The sequence below is a fragment of the Anas acuta genome, chromosome 3 (genome assembly GCF_963932015.1).
Source record: "Anas acuta chromosome 3, bAnaAcu1.1, whole genome shotgun sequence".
Lineage (NCBI taxonomy): Eukaryota > Metazoa > Chordata > Aves > Anseriformes > Anatidae > Anas > Anas acuta.
The window spans coordinates 65,581,506-65,606,861 of record NC_088981.1 but is presented as its reverse complement, the minus strand read 5'-3'; the positions used below and the strand labels follow the sequence as shown (position 1 = coordinate 65,606,861).

The following is a 25,356-nucleotide window of genomic DNA, read 5'->3' as shown; positions in this document are numbered from 1 at the left end:
TATCACGGTACAAGAAGTGCATTCTTTTACCTTCTATGTCTAGAACACAATCTAAAAGCAAATTATTATTTTAAACTTTAAAACAGCTCACTTTCCCTCATTTTTATTTAAGTCATTGGGTTTCTGTCAAGCTTTTTATGGAGTCAGGATAAACCTAAATGCCTCATAGCATGTTAATTTTCAAATAATATCTTAGAATTTCTCATTCCTATCCAACCACTGATTTCCCCCAAACAACATTTATAAATCCCGATTTAGAAGACAAAATCATTTTATCTCCCACCTACGAATTCTGCCACTGTTCATATCTTCCATACTCATACTTATCAGCAAATTACACTACATCTTATCATTAGCCATACATAGTATAAAATAATTTTACCTTGGTATTAAAGTAAAGATACAGTTGCAGAAAGCTAATATTGCAGTCCTTAACCAACTGGGCTATACCCTGCCCAAGCAAGATTATCAAATTTTTCCATACTATGAAGCACAATCCAAGACAGTTTTTATTTCAATTGCACGAAACATGTTACTAATAAATAAGTCTGTTAAAGGATTTATATATACATCTTTGGAAAACAGGGGGGAAAAAGCACAAAAAATGCAGAAACTCTAATTAGTATGTTAAAATATTATAAAACAGTTAAAATATGCTGACATTGTCATGTTCATGTTTTCTAATATTAATGTTACTTCAGGTTACAGAAATAATTGTGATCTGCTATTTTCCAAATAATTATGGATGAAATTGGTGATACTTAAACCAATGTACTAAAAAATAATTCTAAGTAGAGGGAGACTATATATAGTAAAACCTCATATAGTTTAAAATACTTGGCTTATTATAGTACTTCAATATGATTTTTGTTGTATGCGCTACATGCACTACAATCAATGTAACACGTTCTTTTCAATCAGCTACACAAAATAACAACACGCAATTTCTATTATTGCTTATCATATTACAATATATCCATTTACAGATAATAAGATTAGATTCATTGCCATTTTCATTTTGTAGAACATTTTTCATTCAATCTTCTTCTGTTAAAAAAGGGGTGGGAGGGAGGAGTGTAGAATTTCACCTTCATGCATAATAAAAAACAAATATTATCTTATCAGAAGCAACACATCCAAGCATGTTATATCCTATTTTGTTAATGTGACCAGAGAATAAAAAAGAGCATCTTACCTCAAACCAAAGATATGTGATTGTTCATAACTGAATAAGGAATGAATTTTAGCTTCTGAATTCAAAATAATAAGCCTGTCAATGATATCCTGCAAAAGAAAGACAAATGTAAAAAAAAAAAAAAAACAAAGCTCTGTATTTCACACAGATAACAGTTCTTTAGGGATGTTTACTATAAAATGAAACCTATTATTAAATATATATATATTTAAATTATTTCTGTAAAAAGAGGTGCCATTGACTTTTTTTGGTGGAAAGCAAGAAGAAACCACAGAGAATGTTAGGAAAATAACATAGTAATTAGATTTAAAAAATCACTGAATATACAAAAAGATCCTGGCATGGCATGTATTTGAGTTCTTATTCAGTATTAAATCACGAGACAAATGTTAAATTATTTTGTGTGTGTGTGTGTTGTTTTTTTTTTTCATGTTTGAAATGTGTACACATCTAATTTAATGAAAAAAACAGCAAGTCTTTTAGTATAACACCCTCTCTAACACTTGTTCAAAACACTGCCACTTACCTTCAGAGGCCAGCATCCAAGGCCATCCATGATGACTAGGCTTGAATGTTGAGGTTTATATCTTTGATCCTACATCATTTAATGTAATAGAGAGTTTTCTGAGTATTCAGACTCAACCATTATATGTTAATGTTAGATGAACACCCCCGTTCTAATGCCTATTTTCCTTCTGTTAACTACACGGTCTTGATTGTCTAACTTGGAGTTTTACAGTATTGCTATACCTGGAAACCTAGAGAATTCCAGAAAATTGTTGGAAGTTCCACAAAAGCCAAAGTAACATACGCTTTCAAAAGCCATAAAAAAAAAATACTTAAGATCTACCACAGTTTGAAAACTATGAAATATTTATCATCTTCAGCATACATCTCCCCTGCTTCCAGTAGCTCAAAAAACTTTATGACTTTACTTTAGTAGTATCTATCAGTGGACATGCCAATACTGAGTAAATTGGAAAAAAAAAAAAAAAAAAAAAACTTTTCACACCATTCACTCTTGAAATCAACAAAATGGTGTTACAAAAAAACACACACACACACAAAAAAAAAAACTACAAAAATATTTTCCAAACATAATGTACACTATTATGATATACACAGTCTAAACAACAACTTAAACTATCACCAATCCAGCTTGTTTGCACTAAGCAAACACTTTAATGCAACAGCAATTCAAAGTGCTAGCTCATTAGCAAAGATCTAATTTTAACTGCCACTCAAGGTCACAGATTAAATTTGCCTGTGCTTCACAGATGAGAAAAAAATAAATGGATTGTGGCTGGAAGAAGTGATACCAAATGATACTAACATAATACTATTTTTCTTAAGACTAAAATATGCCTTGATCAGTAATTTTCCGGTTAGTGATTTTTTGTTTGCATGAATCATCTGTGCTATTAAGAAAGCCTGAGGTACTTCTATTTTTATCTGTTTTTTTTGAATCCACAGTGTAATAAAGCAATATTATATACATAAAAATATAGGTGTTTTCCAGCATTTGCTAGCATGCATGCACACACAGAGATAATGATGTCACTTTTTCCATGGAAAAACACACTCTCATACAAGCCAGGAAATAGGATCTTTAAATTAGGCATCAAATTTTTTATTATCTTTAGGATTTCAAAATGAAAATTTTGGTTAATATGAATTGATATGTGCATATACTGCCCTCATGCTGTATATAATACAAAATGCAGAAAATTTCAAAGGAGAAGTAATAACTTACTTTTTATTACAGTAATAATTTCTCAATAAAAATATCCTCATGTAACTATTATTTTTCTTTAAAATCTATAAAACTCTACTTACAATAATATCTGTAGGTACTTCACGGAGTGAATACATTGGTTTATTTGGTATATCCTGTTTACTCAGGAGCTCAAGAACTGCAGGATAAGTGAGCAAGTTTATCAGAGACAGAAAAGACTAGAGAAAGAAAATAAGAAGGATGACAAAAGGTATTGTTAGTCAGCTAAGTATAACAAAATGTATGTTAAAAATTATTTACTTTAAGTTTGTTCTTATCCTTCTGTGTAGTCTGGAATTGACATAAATAGAGCTGCCAAAATCACTGCAAACCTGCCAGGTGTATACAATCAAAAAGGCCAGTAGTCTCTGGGAAGCATGTAGAAGCAATCAAATTTTACAAGTGGTGGCTTAGTAAAGTTGAATTTTTTTCCAATGGAGTACATGAAATATAATTCTGGAAATAACTTCAGAATTTTCTTTAAAATCCTAACACTTGTACTACCATGCAATTCTAAATTTTAGAGACGCTCTAAAGCACACTCTAAAACACATCTTCCTCCCTGATCTGTAATTCAAGACTTGAACTGATAGCTAGTATTTTGCGATATTCACTTCTGTCATGCCTATTTACTGTTATATGATCTTTAATGGAACATTGGCATTGTGATCTACCAGGTAACAGAATAATTTTTTCAATTAACCATTATTTGACTAGCATATTACATCAATTTTGCCCCATATGACAGAAAACAGGCATAGTTGCAATAAAAAACTAGTGAAAGTTATGTATCATAATATCTGAAATACAGTACTGTTTTTTTCCACGTCAGTAAAGAAGATTATTAATTAACTTCTCACCTTCTGACAGCTTTGGTCAATAGGGTCAACTGGAGTAGATTTGGGTTGAGTTATCCTCACATCATCTTTTCCACACTCCAAAAGAGTCCATAATTCAGTTACAAGGGCCTTTATAAACCCTAAAACAATTTGTTTTAATCATGAGAATGGTAAGAATATCAGAAAAACAATTTTCATATTAAAAAACATTTTATACCACAGTTGTAACTCAGATTCTCAAAATTTTCTACACTATGTACTAAAATTTCACAAGACAGACTGCCTGAGTCTTACTCTCTCCCTTCTATTCTCAATCCTTTGGTCAAGTTACCTTTCTACAGCAGTGTGCTGATATTCAATTTTACACAAGCAGTTCACAAAGAATATTGTACTACAGTAGGATGATATTTATATATATTGCATGTTTCATGTAAATGAGCAGCTGATGTTTCTTAACAAGTTAACTTCTCAAGACTACCTAGCATTGGCTCTGGGGTTTTACTGGTAAGATATTGTAAATCTGTATTCATGCACAATTTATTGGTGAGTTATAGTATGAAAAGGGTATAAAAACATACTATAATGACCAAAAAATATTTGTAAGGGAAACACCACTAACCGAATTTAAATAGTTTAGTAATAATATTTTTTTTAAAAAGGAAAAATAGACATCTACATTTGAAATCTCCAAGTCTAAGTTACAAACTTAATATAAACTTCACAGACATTACACAACCTGCTCTAAGGGCTGAAAATCAATGCTGATTATTTTTGATCTACCATTTTTCTTTGATGCTGAAGGCCATAAGAAGCAAGGGAACATTAAATAGGACAGATGGATTTACTCAAGTAAGTCTGCTCCTTGCTCTCTGAAAAATCCCAGAGGCATAAATAATAAACAAATAACAATCAGTTTCCTTGACTGGCAGAATTTCCCTGCCTTTGTAATAATCTTTCAGCCAAGCCACTTTAATTACACACCAACCATTTCTAGTTACTTAAAGAGAATATAAGCAATTTCTGTATCTCACTGAATTCCTTAGCAACTCGAGGATAGCTTTACTTTATTGCTAAGATTCTAATTAACACAACGACTACCTAGACACATGTGTGGTATGACAACAGTTAATTTCTCTGAATATGAATCAAAAAAATCTCAATTCTGTCTTGTTGCACCAGAGCGTAAACGACATTCAGGTCTATGAAGCTTCTCACTCTGAGTTGTCAGTAGCCATGGAAAAGTGCATATACAAATTACAGAAATCAGCACTTAATAATTCTGATCTGCCAATCAATAAGTACTTGCAAATTATTAACAGCTTTATTATTATTATTGTTATTGTTATTGTTATTGTTATTGTTATTGTTATTATTAACAGTCATAAATGCACAAGCAGCAGATTTCTGGAAATCACAAACAATGAAATAAAAATTTGTGTAACATGGGGGCGGGGTAGGGCTTTCATTGAGATAAGTGATTGACTTTCAAGTCTGAAAGAATAAATTTCCCTGAATAATAATAATAAAAAACGGTAGGCATTTAAAGAGCCTTTGCTAATAATGCATAATTATTCCAGTCAGTTCATCTTTTTAATACCTTTCCCACCATTTTTTTCTACTGTGCAAGACTACAGTGCATAACTATTCTTGTAACTTCCTTCTTAAAATTACCTGAACTCTGTAGAGCTACTACACCTGTTGGTGTTGTTGCCAGTTGTGCAATAATCACTCCATTACCAAACTCTTCACATTTGTTTGTCTGTTAGTAACAAATATAAAAGCACAGAGTTAGTATGGAAGAGGACATGAAACTCTCAAAAGATCTCTTAAATATTTCCTGCCCATGTTTATAGAATTTAATCCACTGTAATATTAGACTTGAACAATTCACAGATATTATCTTGTACAGACTTGCCAGGGTCAGATTCCAAGCAAAACATGAAGTAAAGTATCTTATCAAAATTTAAATGATAAATGCTATGTTTGGGAGATGCAACATCAGCAAATAATAAAAAGTTTGGTATTATAAATTTCTTTGCACACTTTCAGTAGTATGTCCACTATATTTTTTCTCCTAAAATGCATATAAGCTGATTTTTGGTTACATGCTAACATTTTATCTAGATCTCAACAATGCCTTCCAACAAGATTTTACTTGGAACTTCTCAGTACAAAGTCATAAAAACTCAATATACATATGGCATTCTAAAGATGGTTAACATCCAACAAAATTATATCTACGGGACACTAACATCAAAGATCATTATCTATAATTAAAATTAATTTTCTGTGCAGTATAAATGACAAAAGTTCTTCTGGATTTATTTTCTTATTATTTTCTTTCTTCTTTATTTTATTGTAACCATTAAAGGAAAGAAATACTGTACCTGCTCTGTAACGCTTACCTGGAGTTTTTTTGATAAACTGTTGAACATAAAGCTCACACAGTCATTCATGGCCCCTGTACTATGAAGCAGAAAAAGTCCTTTCGGTGTGGCAGAAAAATTTAACAAGGCATCTAGCAAGGTTTCTTCCCATAATAAACTGTAGGAGTAGCAAAATAATCATTTAATATATATATATATATATATAAATCGTGAAAAAAGGAAAAACTATAAATTAACTTTAAAAAGCAAAAGGTTTCATTCACCTGACTACATTTAGTCTATGTTATCTTTAAAATAATAATAATAATAATAATAATAATAATAATAATAATGATAATGATAATGCGCAAACATCCAAACTCATTCTGGCAGAAGGATTAGGTTACATGGTAAGGAAGGAGCATGGAACAGACAGATGAAGCAAAAGGGAACCAAGAAGACCTGTGTCATCCATACATGTACCTATGATTTACTGCTTAATTCTGGACAAGTCTTTTAAGGCATTAATGTGGCAGTTGCGAAGTGGCAAAGCTGGCAAAGACTTTCTCACTGATGTAAAAACACCGTGAGTAACTAATAAAAACCCATGTTTGAAGAGAGAAAGACTCCTGCTAGAAAATTAGTACAGAATTACGAAAATAAGGAGCAATATATACAACAGTTGTTTTTTTTTAAGAGCAGTAATACTTTCAACCAACATGGCAGGGAAAACAGCAATTACAAAGAAGCAAGTATGATGATGCCTTCTGCCCTATAAAATATTCTGTCCCCCAAAATAAAAGTGAATCAATTCCATGACCTAGGAAGGTACCTAGAAGGTACTACCGACCTAGGTACCTAGAAGGTACTACCGACCACTTCAGGCATCACTAGACTCATATGATTCTGCTTCCCTAAAAGCACTTGCTTAATGGATTCTCACTTGTAGTTCTCATTTTCCCGCTTTTGATTCCTATCACTAAGAATCCTATCCTTGTGCAGCAAGCAGCTTTTCTCATAGCAGTCAACCATTACCCCAAACTTTAATCACTTCTGCACAATCCTTGCCATTCTGTGTTCTGAAGCAAAAATTTCACACAGAAATTTATCAGTTTCTCTCGTTCTGTAATGTAATAGAAAATCTAGATGATAGAAGGAAATTGTAGCTTATGCCAATGGTACTGATTAGTGATAGCCTCCTTAGTAACAGCTCTGCATTTCTGAATTTCTTTTAACCACTAGTTTGGAATTGCTATCCAGTCCACATGCCACCACTACAGGCTGCAGTCAAAACTGTTGTAGTATGTTTGCAAATTATACATGAGATCTATGTTCAAGTATAATCAAAAATCTGCTTAAATAACTGGGTCTGCACTAACACCAACATAAATCTCAATTTTAAGGCTCACAGGTCTGTATGCTTCCAGATAAGAAATATACAGGTTTATATATATATACATATATATATGTGTATATATATATATATATATATATACACACATAAGGGACATTAAATTGCAATATAAAAGCAAGGATGTCTTTGTCTTAACATGTAAGATGGCCTACATTCTGACTTTCAGCCAGAATGTAGGCAATCTTGTTACATAGTATTATGAAGGTGTAGATACCTTTCGGCAGAACAGTTTTAAATTAACATCCCATCAGAGCCACTCAAATGAGACTCATGCTAGGCTGACCATGCTCCTGGCAAAAGCCCTAAAAAATACAGGGTTATAAAATGTTGAATTGTGACTAAATTGCAGTGTCCATTCATACTTGTGCACATGCATAAATTAAGCATCAACACTTACACATTTTTTGACTCTAGACTTATTGATGAAGTAGAGTCTGCACCAGTTACAGGAGTGGGTACTCTTTCTGAAAGCAAGCTTATCTGTGAAATTAAAGTAATAATAATAAACAACCCTTCTTACACTGCTTATTTACACCATTTTTAAGCTTCAGATCTTGCTCATTTTACTTTAAAAAAACAAGCAAATAAATAAATAAATAAATAACAGTGATCAGATTCGGAGTCTAGCCTTTGGTATAGAATATATCATTCTACTACGTTTTTTATTCCAGGAAAGCTCACTTTCAATTTTTAACTCAGGCATAAACCATTTTAAAGCTATTACTTTTTTCTTTTTTCTTTTTTTTAAGTTTTTATTCTTTAATTTTTGAAATTAAAAAAATGTATTTTTTAATCAGATTTTTTTTTTAGCCAAAATTTTCATGCAAAAACTAAAGAAACAGAACAACATTTTAATTCTGCTTTTGCCACAGGTAATGGAAATAATAACCTCCGGAACCAATGACTCAATGCCAAATTTGAGCATGTCAATTGAGCAATTCTGCCTATTTTAATTTTATTTATAATATTCATTTTATTTATACTATTTATATTTATATTTATTTATATTTTATTTATAATTTTACTTATATGATTTATGTGTATAGGTATGGATATACATGAAGCTACAGAGAAATAAAGATTCTATATATATGTGTGTGCATGCACACATAAAAACATATTTGATGGTGTTTTAATTAAAAAGATGTTTAAAATTAACTTGTGTGAAGAGCACCTTATATTTCGGATTAATGGTTTAAAATTTTTATGTTTCTAGGGATAAGGACCATATTATTATATTCTAATGTAAGTGAGAAGTTGTTAATTTCAGTTAACTTACCCTCTTATAAATGTGATCTAAGACATCCACAGAAGATTCATGAATTAAATTAATTAGTTACCTTGGCCCTGTTAAGTTTCCCCTTTATCATCATGTGTACAAAAATGCCAGTTTCTCCCTCAGAATTCCAGCAAGATCTGCCATGTAAGACAGGTGGTAAATCTTTATAACTAATGCTTGGATTTTATTTTTATTTTATTCATGGTCTGCCATTTCTGATCAAGAATAAATGGTAGAATATTTTAAACTGCAGATGTTTTGAAATTGAACAACAGAAAAATATTTAAAAAAATCAAGATGGCAGAGTTGAAAACATGACTTTGCTGTCCTAAACTGTTGATTCCTGAAGCCCTGATTCCCCTTGATCTCCAAACCAATATGAAGAAATAGAATTTTGTCAGTTAAATGTTTCATGATTCAATTCCACATACTCATGCTATTTATCCTTTACATGTCAAAACAAGTTGTCTAAATGATGTTATATATCATAATAAAATCTTTTGATGTGCAAAGTTTTTTTGTTGTTGTTGTTTTTTTTTGTGTATGTGTAGATGTTATGGTAATTTAGAGCAAATAAATGGAAATACCCATCAAAAGTATATGACAGTCTGACTGATAAACATTAAACAGGGTAACAAGTTAGTTCAAGTAAGACTTACTTGACTACTTACATACCAGGAAAGCACAGAAAGATTGACAGATTTTTGAGTTATGTGAATTACAGCATGATTAAATTGAACTAAACTCCAAAGTTCTCAATGCAAGGAAGAACGTTTCAAAACCAACACTTTCTAATGGGAAATAGAGTTTACTGTGATATAATTATGGTTGTAATATTTTACTTTCAATCAAGATTTATGCTTTTGTGATAATACTTGTATATGAAAGTAGTGAAAAATATCCACAAGGTAACGATTCAAGTCTTCTTTCATGCTTTATCTTTCTGATACTTTCTGCCTTAGTTTACATTGTGACTGTGTTTCTAAGCATTATAAAAGCATACAGCATTTGACAAGGAGAACAGATGTTCCATTTTGTTTCCCTTGCATTCAATCTCTCTCCCGCTTCCTTGACTTCAAAAAAAAGCTTTAGTATTTTAAACATTTTTTTTTTCAGCTTGGTCTGATCCTTCTCCTCTAAGAAAGTATTTTACAAACACTGGAGAGGGGAAAAAAGTTTCAATTGTTCAGAATAAAGTACTGTAGCACAGCTTGTCTTTCCACAAAGAGGTCTAGTATCTGTCGTTTAAATATACTGTTTCAGTTTTGCTGGAACCCAAAGTTGAAGTTTAATACACTATCCTTATCTAAATATTGACACTGTAATTTTAGTGATTCCAACCTCTTCTGTTTGAATTTTACTTTACTGTGAACTTTCTGAAAACTGCTCTTGCAGCATCTGCTGCCATTTTTCCATATTAACAATAACATAATAGATGGTAAGAATTTTCAAACTGCACATAGGAACTCTGCTATAGGAACAATGAAAATAGAAAAGTTTAGTGAATAAAGCAAGGATCTACATTCCTTGTTCAGTAAATTTATAATAGAAAGCAAAATTGTCAGAGCTGTTGGACCCAAGCTCTCTCAGGCAGAAAAAACACTAGACTAGCATCAGACAGAAGTTAAAATGCAATCTCTATACTTCATAAGATATCCATATACAGGTATGACAAGAACACCTGCTTGCACATTTCATTATGGTCTCTTGAGAATATTTCAATGGCACCTAAGCATTTCAGTCAAATATTTGTAATCTCCTATTTTTCTCTGTATCTTCCACAAAACCTAACCAAAAATTATTCCTAACACACAATCTAAACCTTCCCTGATGCAGCTTGAGAACATTTCTTCATGTCCTACCACATGTCACCTGAGAAAGGAGATGGATATCCCTCACTACAACCTTCTTTCAAGTAGCTGTAGAGAGTGATAAGGTCTCCCCCTCAGCCTCTTCCATCTAAACAACCCCACTGCCTTTAGTCATTCCTCACAACTCTTGTTTTCTCATCCCTTCACCAGCTTCATCAGTCTTCTCTGCATATGCCTGAGCAGCTCAATATCTTTCTTGCAGTGAGGGGCCCAAAACTGAACACAGTATTTGAGGTGCAGTCTCAAGGAGACCTTGTTGCGTACAAGGAGACAATTGTTTCCATAGTCCTGCTGGCCACACTATTTCTGATGCTGGCCATGGTGCAATTGGCCTTCTTGCCCACTACTGGCTCATGTTTAAGCAGCTGCTGACCGGCCACTCTTCTGGCCTATACGACTGCATGTGGTTGTTATGAACCAGGCACAGGACCTGGCATTACCCTTACTGAACATTATGTGTTTGAGCACAGCCCATCAGTCCAGCCTATCCAGATCCCTCTGCAAAGCCTTCCTACCCTCAAGTAGACCTACAGTCCCACTAACTTGGTATTGTCTGCAAGAGTGCACTTGATCCCCTCATCCAGATCACTGATAAAAATGTCAAACAAAACTTAAACCAGTACTGATCACTGGGGAACACCGCTGGTGACCAGCGGTCAGGTGGATTGAACTTCATGCACTACAACTCTATGAGCCTGGCCATCCAGCCTGCTCTTCACACAGCAAACTATGCGCCTGTCCAAGCCATGAGCAGCCAGTTTCTCCAGGAGAATACTTTGGGAAACAATTTTACTAAAATCCTACAGTAAGTAGACAAATTGTGAACATCAGATGACCTCTAGCAGCAAGGACAGTATTTAAAGAAGAATTGATCAATGAATGACAGGTCTTCCTATACATCCTCAGAGATCCTGGTTTAATCTTCAAGCACATAAGGCTTAAAATAAGTGTCTGCTAGGTTCACATATAGAAGCAAATTTTGAAAAGTAAACTTCATTTTTAGAACAATTCCAAGTATTCTTATCTTACTATTTAAGTATGGGGAATCTAAAGCACAGAACAACTATTACATAACCTGAACCTCTTACAGTAATTTTTTTCTGATCTTCCCAATCCAAAGCAAGATTTACCTTTTTCCAGGCCTCTCCAATAGATTCATGTAAGCCATAAGGAATTAGCATCTGCAGGCCTTCACATGTTCTGTACATCTGACGACATACAAAAATGAAAGCTCCTTTAACAACTGGCAAAAGCTCGGATCCAGATAAAAGAGAAATGTCGTCATGAAGAAGTTTCTTTGTAAACTGAACAATTACATGAACAGCTGTAGGACTAGAAATAAAATAACATTTTTTAAATGTTGGTTTGTAGTCATCAATGAGCCTTGAAACAAATCCTTTGACAGAGCTTATAAAAATTGTTCTAGGGGTAATGGAAAAAAAACTATGACCCACTATGGAGCGACCAACTATATTAATACTTGCAACAGCAGTCAGAATAAAAGAAATGCACAGCAAGTGATTTTACTTTGGTTACGGGTTAACATAAAACAAAAATGCAGTCACGACCTTCCATCTTGTCCACATAGCCACAATCTACACAAACTGCGTGTTTTATAAGAGTCCAGTTGGGAAAAGTAACAAGACAATCATTTTAGCTTTTACTTAATCAAAAAGACTATTAGTATTCTTGAAGCACACCAGGCAAGATTTATCTTTGTTCTTCCTCTTTCCTACCTGAGAACTGCTTCTGAAATCTTCTAGGTTAGAAACACAAAATACAACTCTTTCCCCAAAAGAGATCAGATTCACCACCATTTTCCTCCAAAAAGCTTTTACGTCCATACTCCCATAAAAACGTACACAACTTCTGAGCTTTCCCCTCTCAGAAGACATATATTCCAAATAATTGACAGTCACAGACATAAGGGTTATTTTAATGACCTGCAGCTTAGATACTTTTAAATGCTAGTCTCAATTTTACTGCCCAATTTCATACTTTAGCATCAGCTAAGAATGCACTACACACAGAATTAGAATATTATACAGATACTATATTAGGCACGCTGTTACAAATGTCAGTTTCTGATATAAGATCTGCCTTTACTATATGTATCAATAAGTGAATGTTACAATAAATCTATTGTTTCAGTAAATTAGGTTGATTTTTAATATTTATTCTAAAAACAAGCAAAATAGACAATATTAGACTTTGGTCTAAACAGCAGCACTATGAATATACTGGAACTACATTCAGAGAAAAAGAAAGCTCTCAAATTAATAGGAAAAACGAAGAAACCATGGAAATCTTCCTTAATAAAAGTATTTTAAAGTGTATTTTACCTGTTTATACACGTAAATATTTCCCTTACACATTCTCCAAAACAATTCCTACTTTAATTGATAATGAGATATTTTTACTCCAAACATAAACAAAACATATCATGCTACAAAAAAAAAAAATTGAAATGAGTCTCGCTTCATAAGACTAATGTAATTCATTACTCACTAATGTTATTCATTAATGTTCTCTTACCTATCTTCTTTAGCAGAGTTTTTATTTCCTCCATAAAGAAGAATAGAAAGACCTTCTTCTACAGCAGCAAACCTTGCCAAAATATCAGCTACATCAATTAAAGTGGTTTCAAGGCAATTTATATATACCTGTTTGGAAGCCAAAAAAGAAGTTTTAAATTCAATGCTTTTGTGAAAGCTGTTTATTCATGTCTGGCTTATCTATGCAGAACCTGAATGAAGGTCACCTTTCTGATGTCTGCTTAATGGTTTAAATAAGAAGTAAGTAGCCTACGTTCAAATGCCATCATATAAAAACCTTCATCACAGAAGGTTGTAATGCTACTTTTAATGATTATGGCAGAAATCTAATGACTACACAGACGCAGAGAACACACATTTCTAAACTCTCTTCTCTTTTCCCACAACGAACGTGGAAAGACTCTTGATAAGTCACTTAGGAATGCAAGAACAGTATCTGAGTCAAGGTGAAATACATGCTAACTCCCTCTTTGCTGTATATGCATTGGCAACTCTTTGGCAAGATAAGGAATTCCAATTTCACAGGAAAATCTTGTGTCCACCTCATTTCTTGGCAGCAGTAGGTCTAAACAGCCCCTTGCTTTGGAACCACGAGGGAAGCCTTCCACACTGGAGCAAAGCAGAAGTCATCTGCTAATTCCTTATTCACTTCAGAGCACTGCACCTCTGAGCTGTAATCAAGAGGACCTGAACACTTAACATTAGGATTCAGTTTAGTCTAGTACTATCACTAGTGAATGTCCTACCTGAATAAAGGCTAAACTAGCTATTGCTCATTAGTAAGTAAACTCATTATTTCAATAGTAGACAAGCAAAATTCATGTATTCCATGAAGGACCTGTCAGGGAGCAGAAAGGGCAAGTTGCTCTGCAAGAGAAGGGAAGTCAGGAGCCAAGAGTGATAACAAGGCAGCCAGAGGCAGTGGCTCTCCATCTGATTGGCAGGTATTCCCACCATACCCAAGCAAGTTGAGCAGACCAGGTCCAGTGATGGTAAGCAAGTTCACTCAACAATTCAGATCCCTTCCATGGAGATGAGAGAGGTCTGAGGTTAAGCCATAAAGCTGAATCAGTGAGCGATCAGGGTCAGACAGACCAGTGATCACTAGGCAACTCTACAGTAACAAGGCTGAGGTAAAACAAGCCAACAAGTCTTGTCTGTGGGACGGGGTTCAGATAAATGGGATGCCTGGCTTCAATGCTGCTACAACATAGTACAGGCAGGAAATGAGGGGGAGAACCTCAACTTAAAACCCACTCCTGAGATGGAGTGAGTCCACGCTGAGACATTACAAGAGACGTTTCTGTGGGGGATCTCCAATGAGGCTTCTTCACAGAGCTTTATCAAACAGCTGTCTTCAAGGTTTGACATCCATACCGCTACCTAGGTTGGCCCTGAGCCCAAGCAAATAAGCCCAGGGATGGGATAATTAGGGAGGAGATGTGTCCAGGGCCTGCCAGTACACAGCAGCTACAATTCTGCAGAACTTATTCCAGGGTCCTACAGGAGGTTACAAAAACCCTGTTCCTGTCCGTATGCCTCAATCTAAACATGAGGAAACATTTTATTTATTATTATTGTTATGAGGGTGACTGAGCACTGGCATAGATTGCCCAGAAAGCTTGCAGAGTCTCCCTCCTTGGAAATATTCAGAAGTTGTCGGGACATGGCCCTGTGCAAGTGGCTTGAGTGGGAGAGCATGGACCAGATGACCTCCAGAGGTCCCTTCTAACCTCAGCCATTCTGTGATTCTGTGAATATACAGAATGAACACACAGTCATGAAATAACTGGAGCTGTTTTCACCCAGAAACCGAGAAACACTCCAAATTACCAGAATTCATGAACAGACGTACTTACAAAAAAGAATAATAGTTTTCAAAGCAAGAAAAAAATACCGTTTGGTAATTTCCCCCTATACACACCCAGGAAAACAGCATGGAGTCAACAGTGAGATGAATTTTAGGCAAAGATGAACTAAGGAAGATTACTGTTCCCAGTAATGCTTGTTAAATACTTTATACATCAGAGCAGGGAATAAGGCACCACTATCGTGAAGCTGAAGTCCACTGCTTAAATCCTCTCCACTCTTCTGTTATTCATCAAGGAAAGCTGGACTCCTGGGAGCAGGGATTTTTACAGTGTTATGCAATCCAGCTCCTGCTTCTTCCCTCACAGGTAGCTGTATATTTTATACACTGCACCAAGGAAAAATAAATGGTATTTACTTTACAATTTAAGTAATTTACTATTATTGCCAGTGCTCAAGGTAATCAGAGAAAAATATAAATTTATTTCAAAACTTGACCTTGTTGCAGGAGTACATATAGATACTGTATTATTAGGTAAACGGGGAATCATTTAATTTCCTGATTCTTCTTGTGAAAAAGGTCATGAAGCAAGAGTGTAGAAAAGCATAGAGTAAGTTCCTTCTTTTCTCTTTAGAATTTATTGTTTTCTTAGTCAGGCTTTGTTTCTGTTTGTTTTTTTGGTTTTTTTTTTGGTTAAATTTTCATGTTATATAGAGGGTTAAAATCTCTCTCTGACCATTTATTTTTAGAGTACATGGTATAATTGTTCAGAATTTTAAGAAAGGAACATACTGTGCTGTCATTGTCTCTTCAAAAGAGTATTGTTATTATTTTGTTTTCCCTGTGCAAGACAAAAACACACATAGTACAGTACTTTGTTTATTTACAATGTGAATACTATGATCTGTACCAGCTATGTTTCAGCAGCAACTTAAAAGACTACAGAGCTCCCAAAGTCAACACTACTACCTACAAACCAATCCTTCTGACTCCTCCTGCTCATAGCCACCAAGTTTCTTCTTCCCTCTCTACTGCATATATGGAAGACTAGTCTGCTTAAAAAAACAAAAACAAACAAACAAAACAAAACAAACAGGCAAAAAAAAACAACAGCATAACTTTTTCATCAGGCCTATTCTGCAACTGAGGAGCCGTATACCCACAATCCAGCACTGGAGAGACAGACAATAGATCCTTCATAGGGATGTGTGATTCTTACGTGTCTAAGAAGTACCAGTGGTTTGGCTGGGAAACAAAACCAATCCCCCTTTTTGTAAAAGAGGAACAGGGTTACCCTGACTTTTCCTACCTTTTCCAGCTATTGGTTTGACAGAACTGATATAAAACAATTTGTACCTTCATTGGAACAAATATGACACGTTCCAGATTTACGACACATACACAGCCTACTATAGCCACTGTGCAATAAATATCCCTGAATATGACCTGTTTTGTTTTGTTTTCTTTTCTTTTAAAGAAAGAAAAGGTCCAGACGGGCCTTGAATATCTCCAGAGGAGACTCCACAACCTCCCTGGGCAGCCTGCTCCAGTGCTCTGTCACCCTCACCACGAAGAAGTTCTTTCACATGATGGTGCAGAACTTCCTGTGCTCTATCTTATGGCCATTACCCCTTGTCCTGTCCCCACAAGCCACTGAAAAGAGGTTGGCCAAACCCCTCTGTCTCCCACACTTCAGGTATTTATAAACATTGATAAGATCCCCAAAGATTACCAGTGTCCAAGCTATATGCAGGCTCAGTGACTTCTTGTCTTTTAAAAAAATCCGTGCTACATTTCTGCAGCCTACAATAAGATCAAGACAACTTAACGTGCTAACCCTGCAAAGCATTCATATATAGCCTTAAATAAAATGCTTAAGCAATGCTAGTAAACTCAGTACAGATACTTGCAAAGGAGTATCACAGAATGGCCAAGGTTGGAAGGGACCTCTGAAAGTCATCTAGTCCAACCCCCCTGCTGAGCAGGATCACCTAGAGCACATACTGCAGAATGGCATCTAGGCAGGGTTTGAATACCTCCAGAGAAGGAGACTCCACAGCCTCTCTGGGCAACCTGTTCCAGTGCTCTGTCCCCCACACAGCAAAGAAGTAAAGAAGTATTGACATGATCAAGCTTTTCTAAGACTATGGTTTTAAACGTTAAAGAAATATATACTTTAAAATATTTATTTGGAAATATTATTTACACTTTTTCAAAAAGCACTGGCATATTTTGATAGATTAAAATATTTACAGGCATTAATATGAAGAACCTTTCCTGAAAAATAAACAAACTGCACTGAAAAAATAATCAGGAGAATGTTGAAAAAATTTAACTTTAAGAATCTGGATGAAGTATTTAAGTTAGGAACCTAAACTGTCTTTACAAGCTTTCATCTCAGGAAATTAAAAAATTCTCAGTTATTAACTTCTCTCAAAATAAGACAGCTCAGGCAGCTAGCGCATGCCATCTGCAGTTCAGGCCCTTAAATTCTTTGTCTTGAGACTAACAGTCACCTAGATGGATGTAAGCATCTCCATCAAAACAAAAACAATAGGATGGGCTGAAACTTAAACTGCTTTGCAGGCAAGTGCAACTAGGCTTTCAAGTACTTAAAGGTAGGTAACATTACACAAAATATTTCCAATTCTAATAGAGATACCTAAAATAAAAGAAAAAAAAATGAAAAGAATAAAAGCTCTTTCCTCTAACATTTCAGAAAACTACAGTTTTCTATAAGGAATTACATACTTTTACCCATAATAATTACTGAAACAATTTTATTTCAAGTTGCCAGCCAAATTTAAAAATTAATAGAAGTCTCCTTTTAAATAGCAGACAGAGCTGATAAGAAAGATAATATACAAAATACACATGTGAACATAGGAAAAAAATCAAGTAAGCTTCCAAAGGGAATAGTCTCACTACAATTCAATTTTTGCTACTATTCACAAGATTTGAAAAAACACTTTTGTCAGACAACTCATAATGACAGCATGCACAACTTAAGGAACACTGTAATAACTAATGTAGAAAACACTACAGAAGTTACCACATGATTACATAAATCTTCAATGTAGAAAATATATTAAAATGATTCTACATTTTAATTACATCTACACTTTAATTACATCTACAAAAATTCTACAAATTTAAAAATTATTTTGAAGACTACTACAAACCTCTGTACCACTCAGTAAACTTTGAACAGGATGAAGTAGGGCATTTATCACTGCATCTGTATATAAACATTCAGCAGCACAACCCGCTTGATCACAAAAAACTTGCAGGATCTCCATAACAAGACTTGCTGGAGAATAATTGTCTGTCAAATACAAGAAGTATTAATTTATATTTCAACTTACACAAACATACCTATATAGCATATGCAAATGCTTTTGAATCATAATTTCATTAAGAACTGATTTAACAGAGAGATGAAGAAAAGGTAGGAGAGGAAGAAAAAATAAAAATCTTCACAAGGAACAGACCCGAAATTAAAAATTGAAAAAGAGAGTTACCAAAGGCCTCATTACTATTATACATAGTAGCATATATTAAAAACAAACATTTACCTGTATGCACTGCCAAAGTTGTCTTTGAATAACTTGGAGAGCAATAAATAAGCTGAGTAAATAACACCAAGAGATCGGTTAGGGTAACACAATCTATTAAAAAAAAAAATCAAAAGAAAGCACTCTTGAAATTAAAGTGTGACTTTAATTTTATAAATAAAATGAATTATGTAAATATGTAAGAAACAGTTTGTTTTGCTGAGAAAAATCAACATTATGCATAGAATCAGAATGGTGTGGGTTGGAAGAGACCTTAAAGATCATTTAATTCCAAACCCCTGCCATGTGGGCAGCAACATCTACCACTTGATCAGGTTGCCCAAAGCCTCATCCAACCTGACCTTGAACACTTTCAGGGATGGGGCATCTACAAACTTCTCCAAGCAACTAACTATGCCTTCATAGTAAATAACAGGTAAATGTACAACTGATACATCAAAGGACATGCACTTCCCAGGAAATCTACTGGGTTAATTCATGATCAACTTTTAAGGCTTAATCTTGCTCCTAGTTTAGCCAATTACATTTTCACCATGTCTTTCATTGAAGCAGGTGGAAGCCAGAGTTTGAAAAAACTGAATGTACATGGCTGTTGGAAAATGCATGACCTTGCCACTACATTAAGTGATACAGATGGAAAAGGGACAAGCTGTCAGATACAACCCTTCCTCAGGTCTCAAACAAAAAACAATGATTAGCCAAATGCATGCTGGGAAGTATTGCTCCAAGTTTAATGCAATTATATTAATAAATCTGACAATTTGTGAGGAAAGGATTGGTATCCATGGAGCAGAGAAGTAGCAGAGAAGACAGATGATAAGATCATTACTTTTATGGGGGAGAGAAAAAAGTAAGCATCATCAATGGATCACTGATTAAATGGAGTTATACAGATAATCCATAAATGACAAAAGGACTTGATTAGTGGATGTTTCTTCCTCACCACTGTTCTATACAGGGTGTAAAGTTATGATCCTCAAGCCAGAGGTACAAATTACCTTCAAAAGACAAAAGAATTGCTATCCAGAAACATTATTAATTCTGTATTGGATTAATAGAGATATTAATAGAATGCAAAGCTACAATTGTCACCACACAATGTATCACTACATGTAGATTTCTCTGGACTTGCAAGGGCTTTTACATCTCAGCTCCCTTGCCCTTATTGACACTTCTGTTCCACAGGTACTGAGTTTATTCTACACTTTTTTATCTTAATTATGTTAATAAGTCAAACTCAGTGCAATTGCTTTTAATTTATATTTAGCTTGAAGTACTGATTTTGTTTCACATCTGAAAAACTGTCTGGGTGCCTGAACATGGCTCTTTTCCAACCAATTATATCAACTGCCTTGACAAAATATATTACTCGTACCTAAAAAGACTGAAGCACTTACATTCTGAGCCACATCCCCTTCAACATGAAATTAGTATATTAGACATAAAGAAAAAAGTGTCTATTCAACCATATCCATTAAAGATTTAAAAAAAAATGTGATGATGCTCAAAATTCTCCATGCCATCTTTTAACAAAGTTTTACAGGCACAGAATCACTAAAACAGAACATCATCCTACAATGTTCACAACATTGCAGTGGAAACATCAGGTACAGGCATACTGTTGCTCAACAGGTTCCATTTTCCTCACCCCTCCCTCTTACCTTTTTTATTTTTCAGCTGTACTGGAAAGAGACTTCGGCCTTGCTTATAGATCAACAATCTGCCTAAAAGGCACAGCGAATGAACAAAGTAGACATACTGTAATTCTGGTCCAGTGTAAGAGAATTTCTGCTTATCACCTACAACAATAAAACCAAAAAATTAGAACTTTATTAATTTACTTGCCAGTAGTTGGCTACTACCTGTAACATATATGAGTCATTTTGTATATAAAAGCAGAGACCATAAGTAGTTAACCTCTGTTATTAGTACTCTCAAAAGACAGACAAAATACTTTTGACAGAAGAAAATCATATAGAATCATAGAATCATAGAATATCCTGAGTTGGAAGGGACCCTTAAGGATCATCAAGTCCAACTCTTGACACCGCACAGGTCTACCCAAAAGTTCAGACCATGTGACTAAGTGCACAGTCCAATCTCTTCTTAAATTCAGTCAGGCTCGGTGCAGTGACCACTTCCCTGGGGAGCCTGTTCCAGTGTGCAACCACTCTCTCTGTGAAGAACCCCCTCCTGATGTCAAGCCTAAACTTCCCCTGCCTCAGCTTAACCCCGTTCCCGCGGGTCCTGTTGCTGGTGTTAATGGAGAAAAGGTCTCCTGCCTCTCGACACCCCCTTACGAGGAAGTTGTAGACTGCGATGAGGTCTCCCCTCAGCCTCCTCTTCTCCAGGCTGAACAGGCCCAGTGCCCTCAGCCGTTCCTCGTACGTCTTCCCCTCCAGGCCTTTCACCATCTTCGTAGCCCTCCTCTGGACACTCTCCAACAGTTTCATGTCCTTTTTATACTGTGGTGCCAAGAACTGCACACAGTACTCGAGGTGGGGCCGCACCAGCGCAGAGTAGAGCGGGACAATCACCTCCCTCGACCTACTAGCGATGCCGTGCTTGATGCACCCCAGGACACGGTTGGCCCTCCTGGCTGCCAGGGCACACTGCCGGCTCATATTCAACTTGCTGTCTACCACGACCCCCAGATCCCTCTCTTCTAGGCTGCTCTCCAGCGTCTCATCGCCCAGTCTGTACGTGCAGCCAGGGTTTCCCCGTCCCAGGTGCAGGACCCGGCACTTGCTCTTATTGAACTTCATGCGGTTGGCTATCGCCCAGCTCTCCAACCTATCCAGATCCCTCTGCAAGGCCTTTCCACCCTCAACAGAGTCCACAATTCCACCAAGTTTGGTGTCATCAGCAAACTTGCTCAAAATACCTTCTATTCCTACATCCAGATTGTTTATAAAAATATTGAAAAGTACCGGCGCTAAAATGGAGCATTGAGGGACCCCACTGGTGACCGCCCGCCAGCCTGATGCAGCCCCATTCACCATAACCCTTTGGGCCCTGCCCATTAGCCAATTGCTCACCCATCGTATGATGTTTTTATTTATCTGTATGGTGGACATTTTGTCCAGTAGGATCCTATGGGAAACCGTGTCAAAAGCCTTGCTGAAGTCCAAAAAAATCACATCAGCTGGTTTCCCTTGGTCCACCATACGGGTGATCTTATCATAAAAGGAAATCAGGTTAGTTAGGCAGGACCTACCCTTCACAAACCCATGCTGGCTGGGACCAATGACTGATTTGTCCCCCAGGTGCGCCTCAATAAGTTCGAGAACCATCTTCTCCATGATTTTACCAGGCACTGACGTGAGACTGACAGGCCTGTAATTGCTAGGGTCTTCTTTCTGACCCTTCTTGAAAATCGGCACAACATTTGCCAGCTTCCAGTCTACCGGGACCTCTCCAGACTCCCAGGATCGTTGAAAAATAATTGAGAGAGGTTCCGCGATGACGTCCGCCAGCTCTTTCAGCACCCGGGGATGAATCCCATCCGGACCCATGGACTTGTAGGGATCCAGGTGGAGTAGCAAATCCCGCACACGTTCAGGGTCGGTTGGGAGTTTGTCATCCCCACCGTCCCGGTCCTCCAGCTCAGGGCACCCTGGGTCCCGAAGCCCATCATCGGCATTGAAGACAGAGGCAAAGAAAGCGTTAAGCGTCTCTGCTTTGCCTATGTCATTGTCTGTGAGGAGACCTTCCCTATCAAGGAGCGGCCCTATGTATTCTTTAGTTCTCCTTATAGGATGTCTTTATCTTGAGGCAGCATGCTTAAAGACATAGAGAATGTGAATACATGTGCAAACAATGCAATACATGCAAAGATACTCACTAGAATACTGCTGGGAAAAGTCATTGACTCTAGAAGTTGTATTAACTGCTGCCTTGCAAAATTCAAAATAATCAAGACATTGCTGGACAGCTGCGTTAATCTGTGGAAAAAATAATAACAATAATAATAAAATGTCTGGCATTTTACAAGAAATGTGTTTACTTTTGTATTCTAGTATTACATTCTAGTACACAAGAATGTAAACTCTCACATCACTGCAACTACCTCATGTTTCAGCGCCTTGGTTGGGGTAACCATCAAAGAGGATACAAAATTTTACACGGCTACTAAAACACATTAACACAAACTTCAGCTATATAAGCATTAAGACAATCAATCTACAAAAAAAGAGTACAGAGAACATGCAAGTATTCTGAGAAGTTAATAACAATCTGTGATTACTATATGGTTAATACAGAAGATTTTCATTATTCACATGGAAAAAACCTCTGTTTACACTACAAGTACTAAATTGTAAGTTTGGTTACTGGGTGCTGCCAGTGCTATTACTGACCTTTGCAAAGGTCAGTATATACAAGTATATAACTGTATATACAAGTTGAAATTGTATCATTGTGCATCACAGAATCACAGAATTATAGGGGTTGGAAAGGACCTCAGAAGATCATCAGGTCCAACCCTCCTGCCAAAGCAGGTTCCTTAGAGTAGGCTGCCCAGGTAGGCGTCCAGACTGGCCTTGAATATCTCTAGAGAAGGAGACTCCACAACCTCCCTGGGCAGCCTGCTCCAGTGCTCCATCACCCTCACCATGAAGAAGTTATTTCGCATGTTGGTGCAGAACTTCCTGTGCTCTATCTTGTGGCCATTACCCCTTGTCCTGTCCCCACAAGCCACTGAAAAGAGGTTGGCCAAACCCCTCTGTCTCCCACAGCTCAGGTATTTATACACATTGATGAGATCCCCTCTCAGTCTTCTTTTCTCCAGGCTGCACAGACCCAGGTCTCTCAGCCTTTCTTCATAGGGAAGATGCTCCAGGCCCCGTATCATCTTTGTGGTCCCCCGCTAGACTCTTTTCCAGGAGAATGTATTTGGAAACAAATCACAATACAGCATATGCAATAAATTTAAACTTACGTCTTTTTTCATTTTGGAGCTGCTAATTTTTTTACATACTGAAAAGGTAAAGCATACAGGTGTGCTAAAAAAAACCATACTTTTACTCCATGCTTACTCATTATATTAGACTACTCTGCTAATGAACTTCCTATCATAAACTTTTTGTTCCATGGAGTTTCGTTTTACTTTGCTGACACTTTGAACCCATGTTTCATAACAGAACTTAAATAAAACAATGTTTTTCTGAGTTTCTTTTCATCAAAAATCCAAATTCAGCATTGAGTTTTTGCATTTTTTCATCTTCTATTTTTATACACTAACAGAAATAATTCTAAATGTGGATGCAACATAAGAAATTAACAGAAAATAATCCTAATTAAATACTTGCCATAAAACAATCAAATTTCTACTTACCCAAAACAGAACACATACCCTTCTTCATAATTTAATCAGAGATAAAATTAGGAAAGAAAAAAAAAAAGGCTAATCTAGATAAAGAACATGGAACAGCTCTGACAAAAAGGACAAAGCAAAAACAAGTTCCAGGTAAAATTTCCTCGGGAAATACTTACCAAAGATTTATATTTCTTTTCCAATAGCCTAAGTACCACTGTTCTGCTGTAATACGCATGCTAAAATCACAAAGAAAAACTAGAGTCAACTCCAAAAATATAAATTTTACTTTTGAATCAAAAAGTCAAAATTATCTCCAATTTTGTTCCATTAGGAATCCTGTGCACAGTACATATTCAACGTATTAAACTCCAGCTCATGTAAACCAGTATTATACCCAACTGGGCCTTTTTTTTTGTAATAGATTAAGATTTTAAAAAAAGGTCATTAGAAAAATTCTGAAATGTGCAGAACATACAGTAAAACAGAAAAATCAGTACTAGTGTTGAAATGCTAGATTACGTCTAGCATTTACATTGACACGACAATTTACATTGTCATGTAAATTTTAAGTTATAAATTTATACATGGTAGTCTGCAAAAATCTCTAGCATCCACTACAGCAGACAATTCGTGTAAGATAACATAACTGTACTCTCATGCTCAGCACATCTTCCAAATAAAAATTGGAGTCTTTTGGCAGATATCAATCAATTACAGCAAATGGACAGAAAAAATGGCCTGAAAAGCAGCAAGTTCCCCAAAGATTTATGTAGATTAGTAACCAAACAGAAAGGGACGGAGCAGTGTTAAGGGGCAAAGGACTTAAATGCCTAAAACAAACAATACACTTCCTTTATTATAGTTCTTATTATAGGTTGTTATCAAGGTCACAATAGGTCTCTGATAACAGTAGTTATAAATCAAGCTTTTCAAAATACATCTGACATCAACAAGTTTGTTTGCTTTTTTTCCCCTTTGCTTTCTTTTTGCTTACCGTCCACTTTTTAAACCACACAGCTTTGATATCTAGCAGAGCCAAAAAGTAAACTGGACTCAAAAAGTCTTGAGAGTCAGGATGATTAGGATCGTGTTTTACTGACAACAATGACAAGGTACTCTCCACTATTTCTTCCATATACCTTATGACACAAATAAGAAAAAAATAAAACAAAAATCACTTTCCATCAGTAATATTCATACCCAAAATTTATTGTAAATCCTTGTTGTTCATGCATATCTTAAATACTAACCACGTTATCTTTAATTTGGTCTTGTAAGGATATTAATTATTTGTGCTACCATAAATAAAATGAACAGCAACATACATGTATATTCTCTTATATGATTACATATTTCATAAG

The 25,356-nt window shown here is 35.7% G+C and overlaps 1 protein-coding gene across 8 annotated transcripts in view; it reads right to left on the bottom strand.

Moving 5' to 3' along the window:
• TBC1D32 (TBC1 domain family member 32) overlaps positions 1-25,356 on the bottom strand; it is an 83,480-nt gene that overhangs the window by 47,187 nt on the left and 10,937 nt on the right. For all 8 annotated transcript variants that reach the window (XR_011095087.1, XR_011095088.1, XM_068677582.1 and 5 more), the window contains exons 10-23: positions 24,990-25,134; positions 24,172-24,231; positions 22,523-22,622; positions 20,340-20,477; positions 18,679-18,771; positions 18,286-18,428; positions 13,274-13,401; positions 11,869-12,070; positions 7,986-8,068; positions 6,214-6,352; positions 5,480-5,567; positions 3,830-3,948; positions 3,032-3,148; positions 1,196-1,284 (exon numbers count right to left, since the gene is read on the bottom strand). Coding sequence is in view for 6 of the 8 variants with exons in the window: in XM_068677582.1 (XP_068533683.1) it covers positions 1,196-1,284; positions 3,032-3,148; positions 3,830-3,948; positions 5,480-5,567; positions 6,214-6,352; positions 7,986-8,068; positions 11,869-12,070; positions 13,274-13,401; positions 18,286-18,428; positions 18,679-18,771; positions 20,340-20,477; positions 22,523-22,622; positions 24,172-24,231; positions 24,990-25,134 (1,644 nt within the window). In the remaining 2 variants the exon portion in view is untranslated. The remainder of the gene's footprint in view (positions 1-1,195; positions 1,285-3,031; positions 3,149-3,829; positions 3,949-5,479; positions 5,568-6,213; positions 6,353-7,985; positions 8,069-11,868; positions 12,071-13,273; positions 13,402-18,285; positions 18,429-18,678; positions 18,772-20,339; positions 20,478-22,522; positions 22,623-24,171; positions 24,232-24,989; positions 25,135-25,356) is intronic.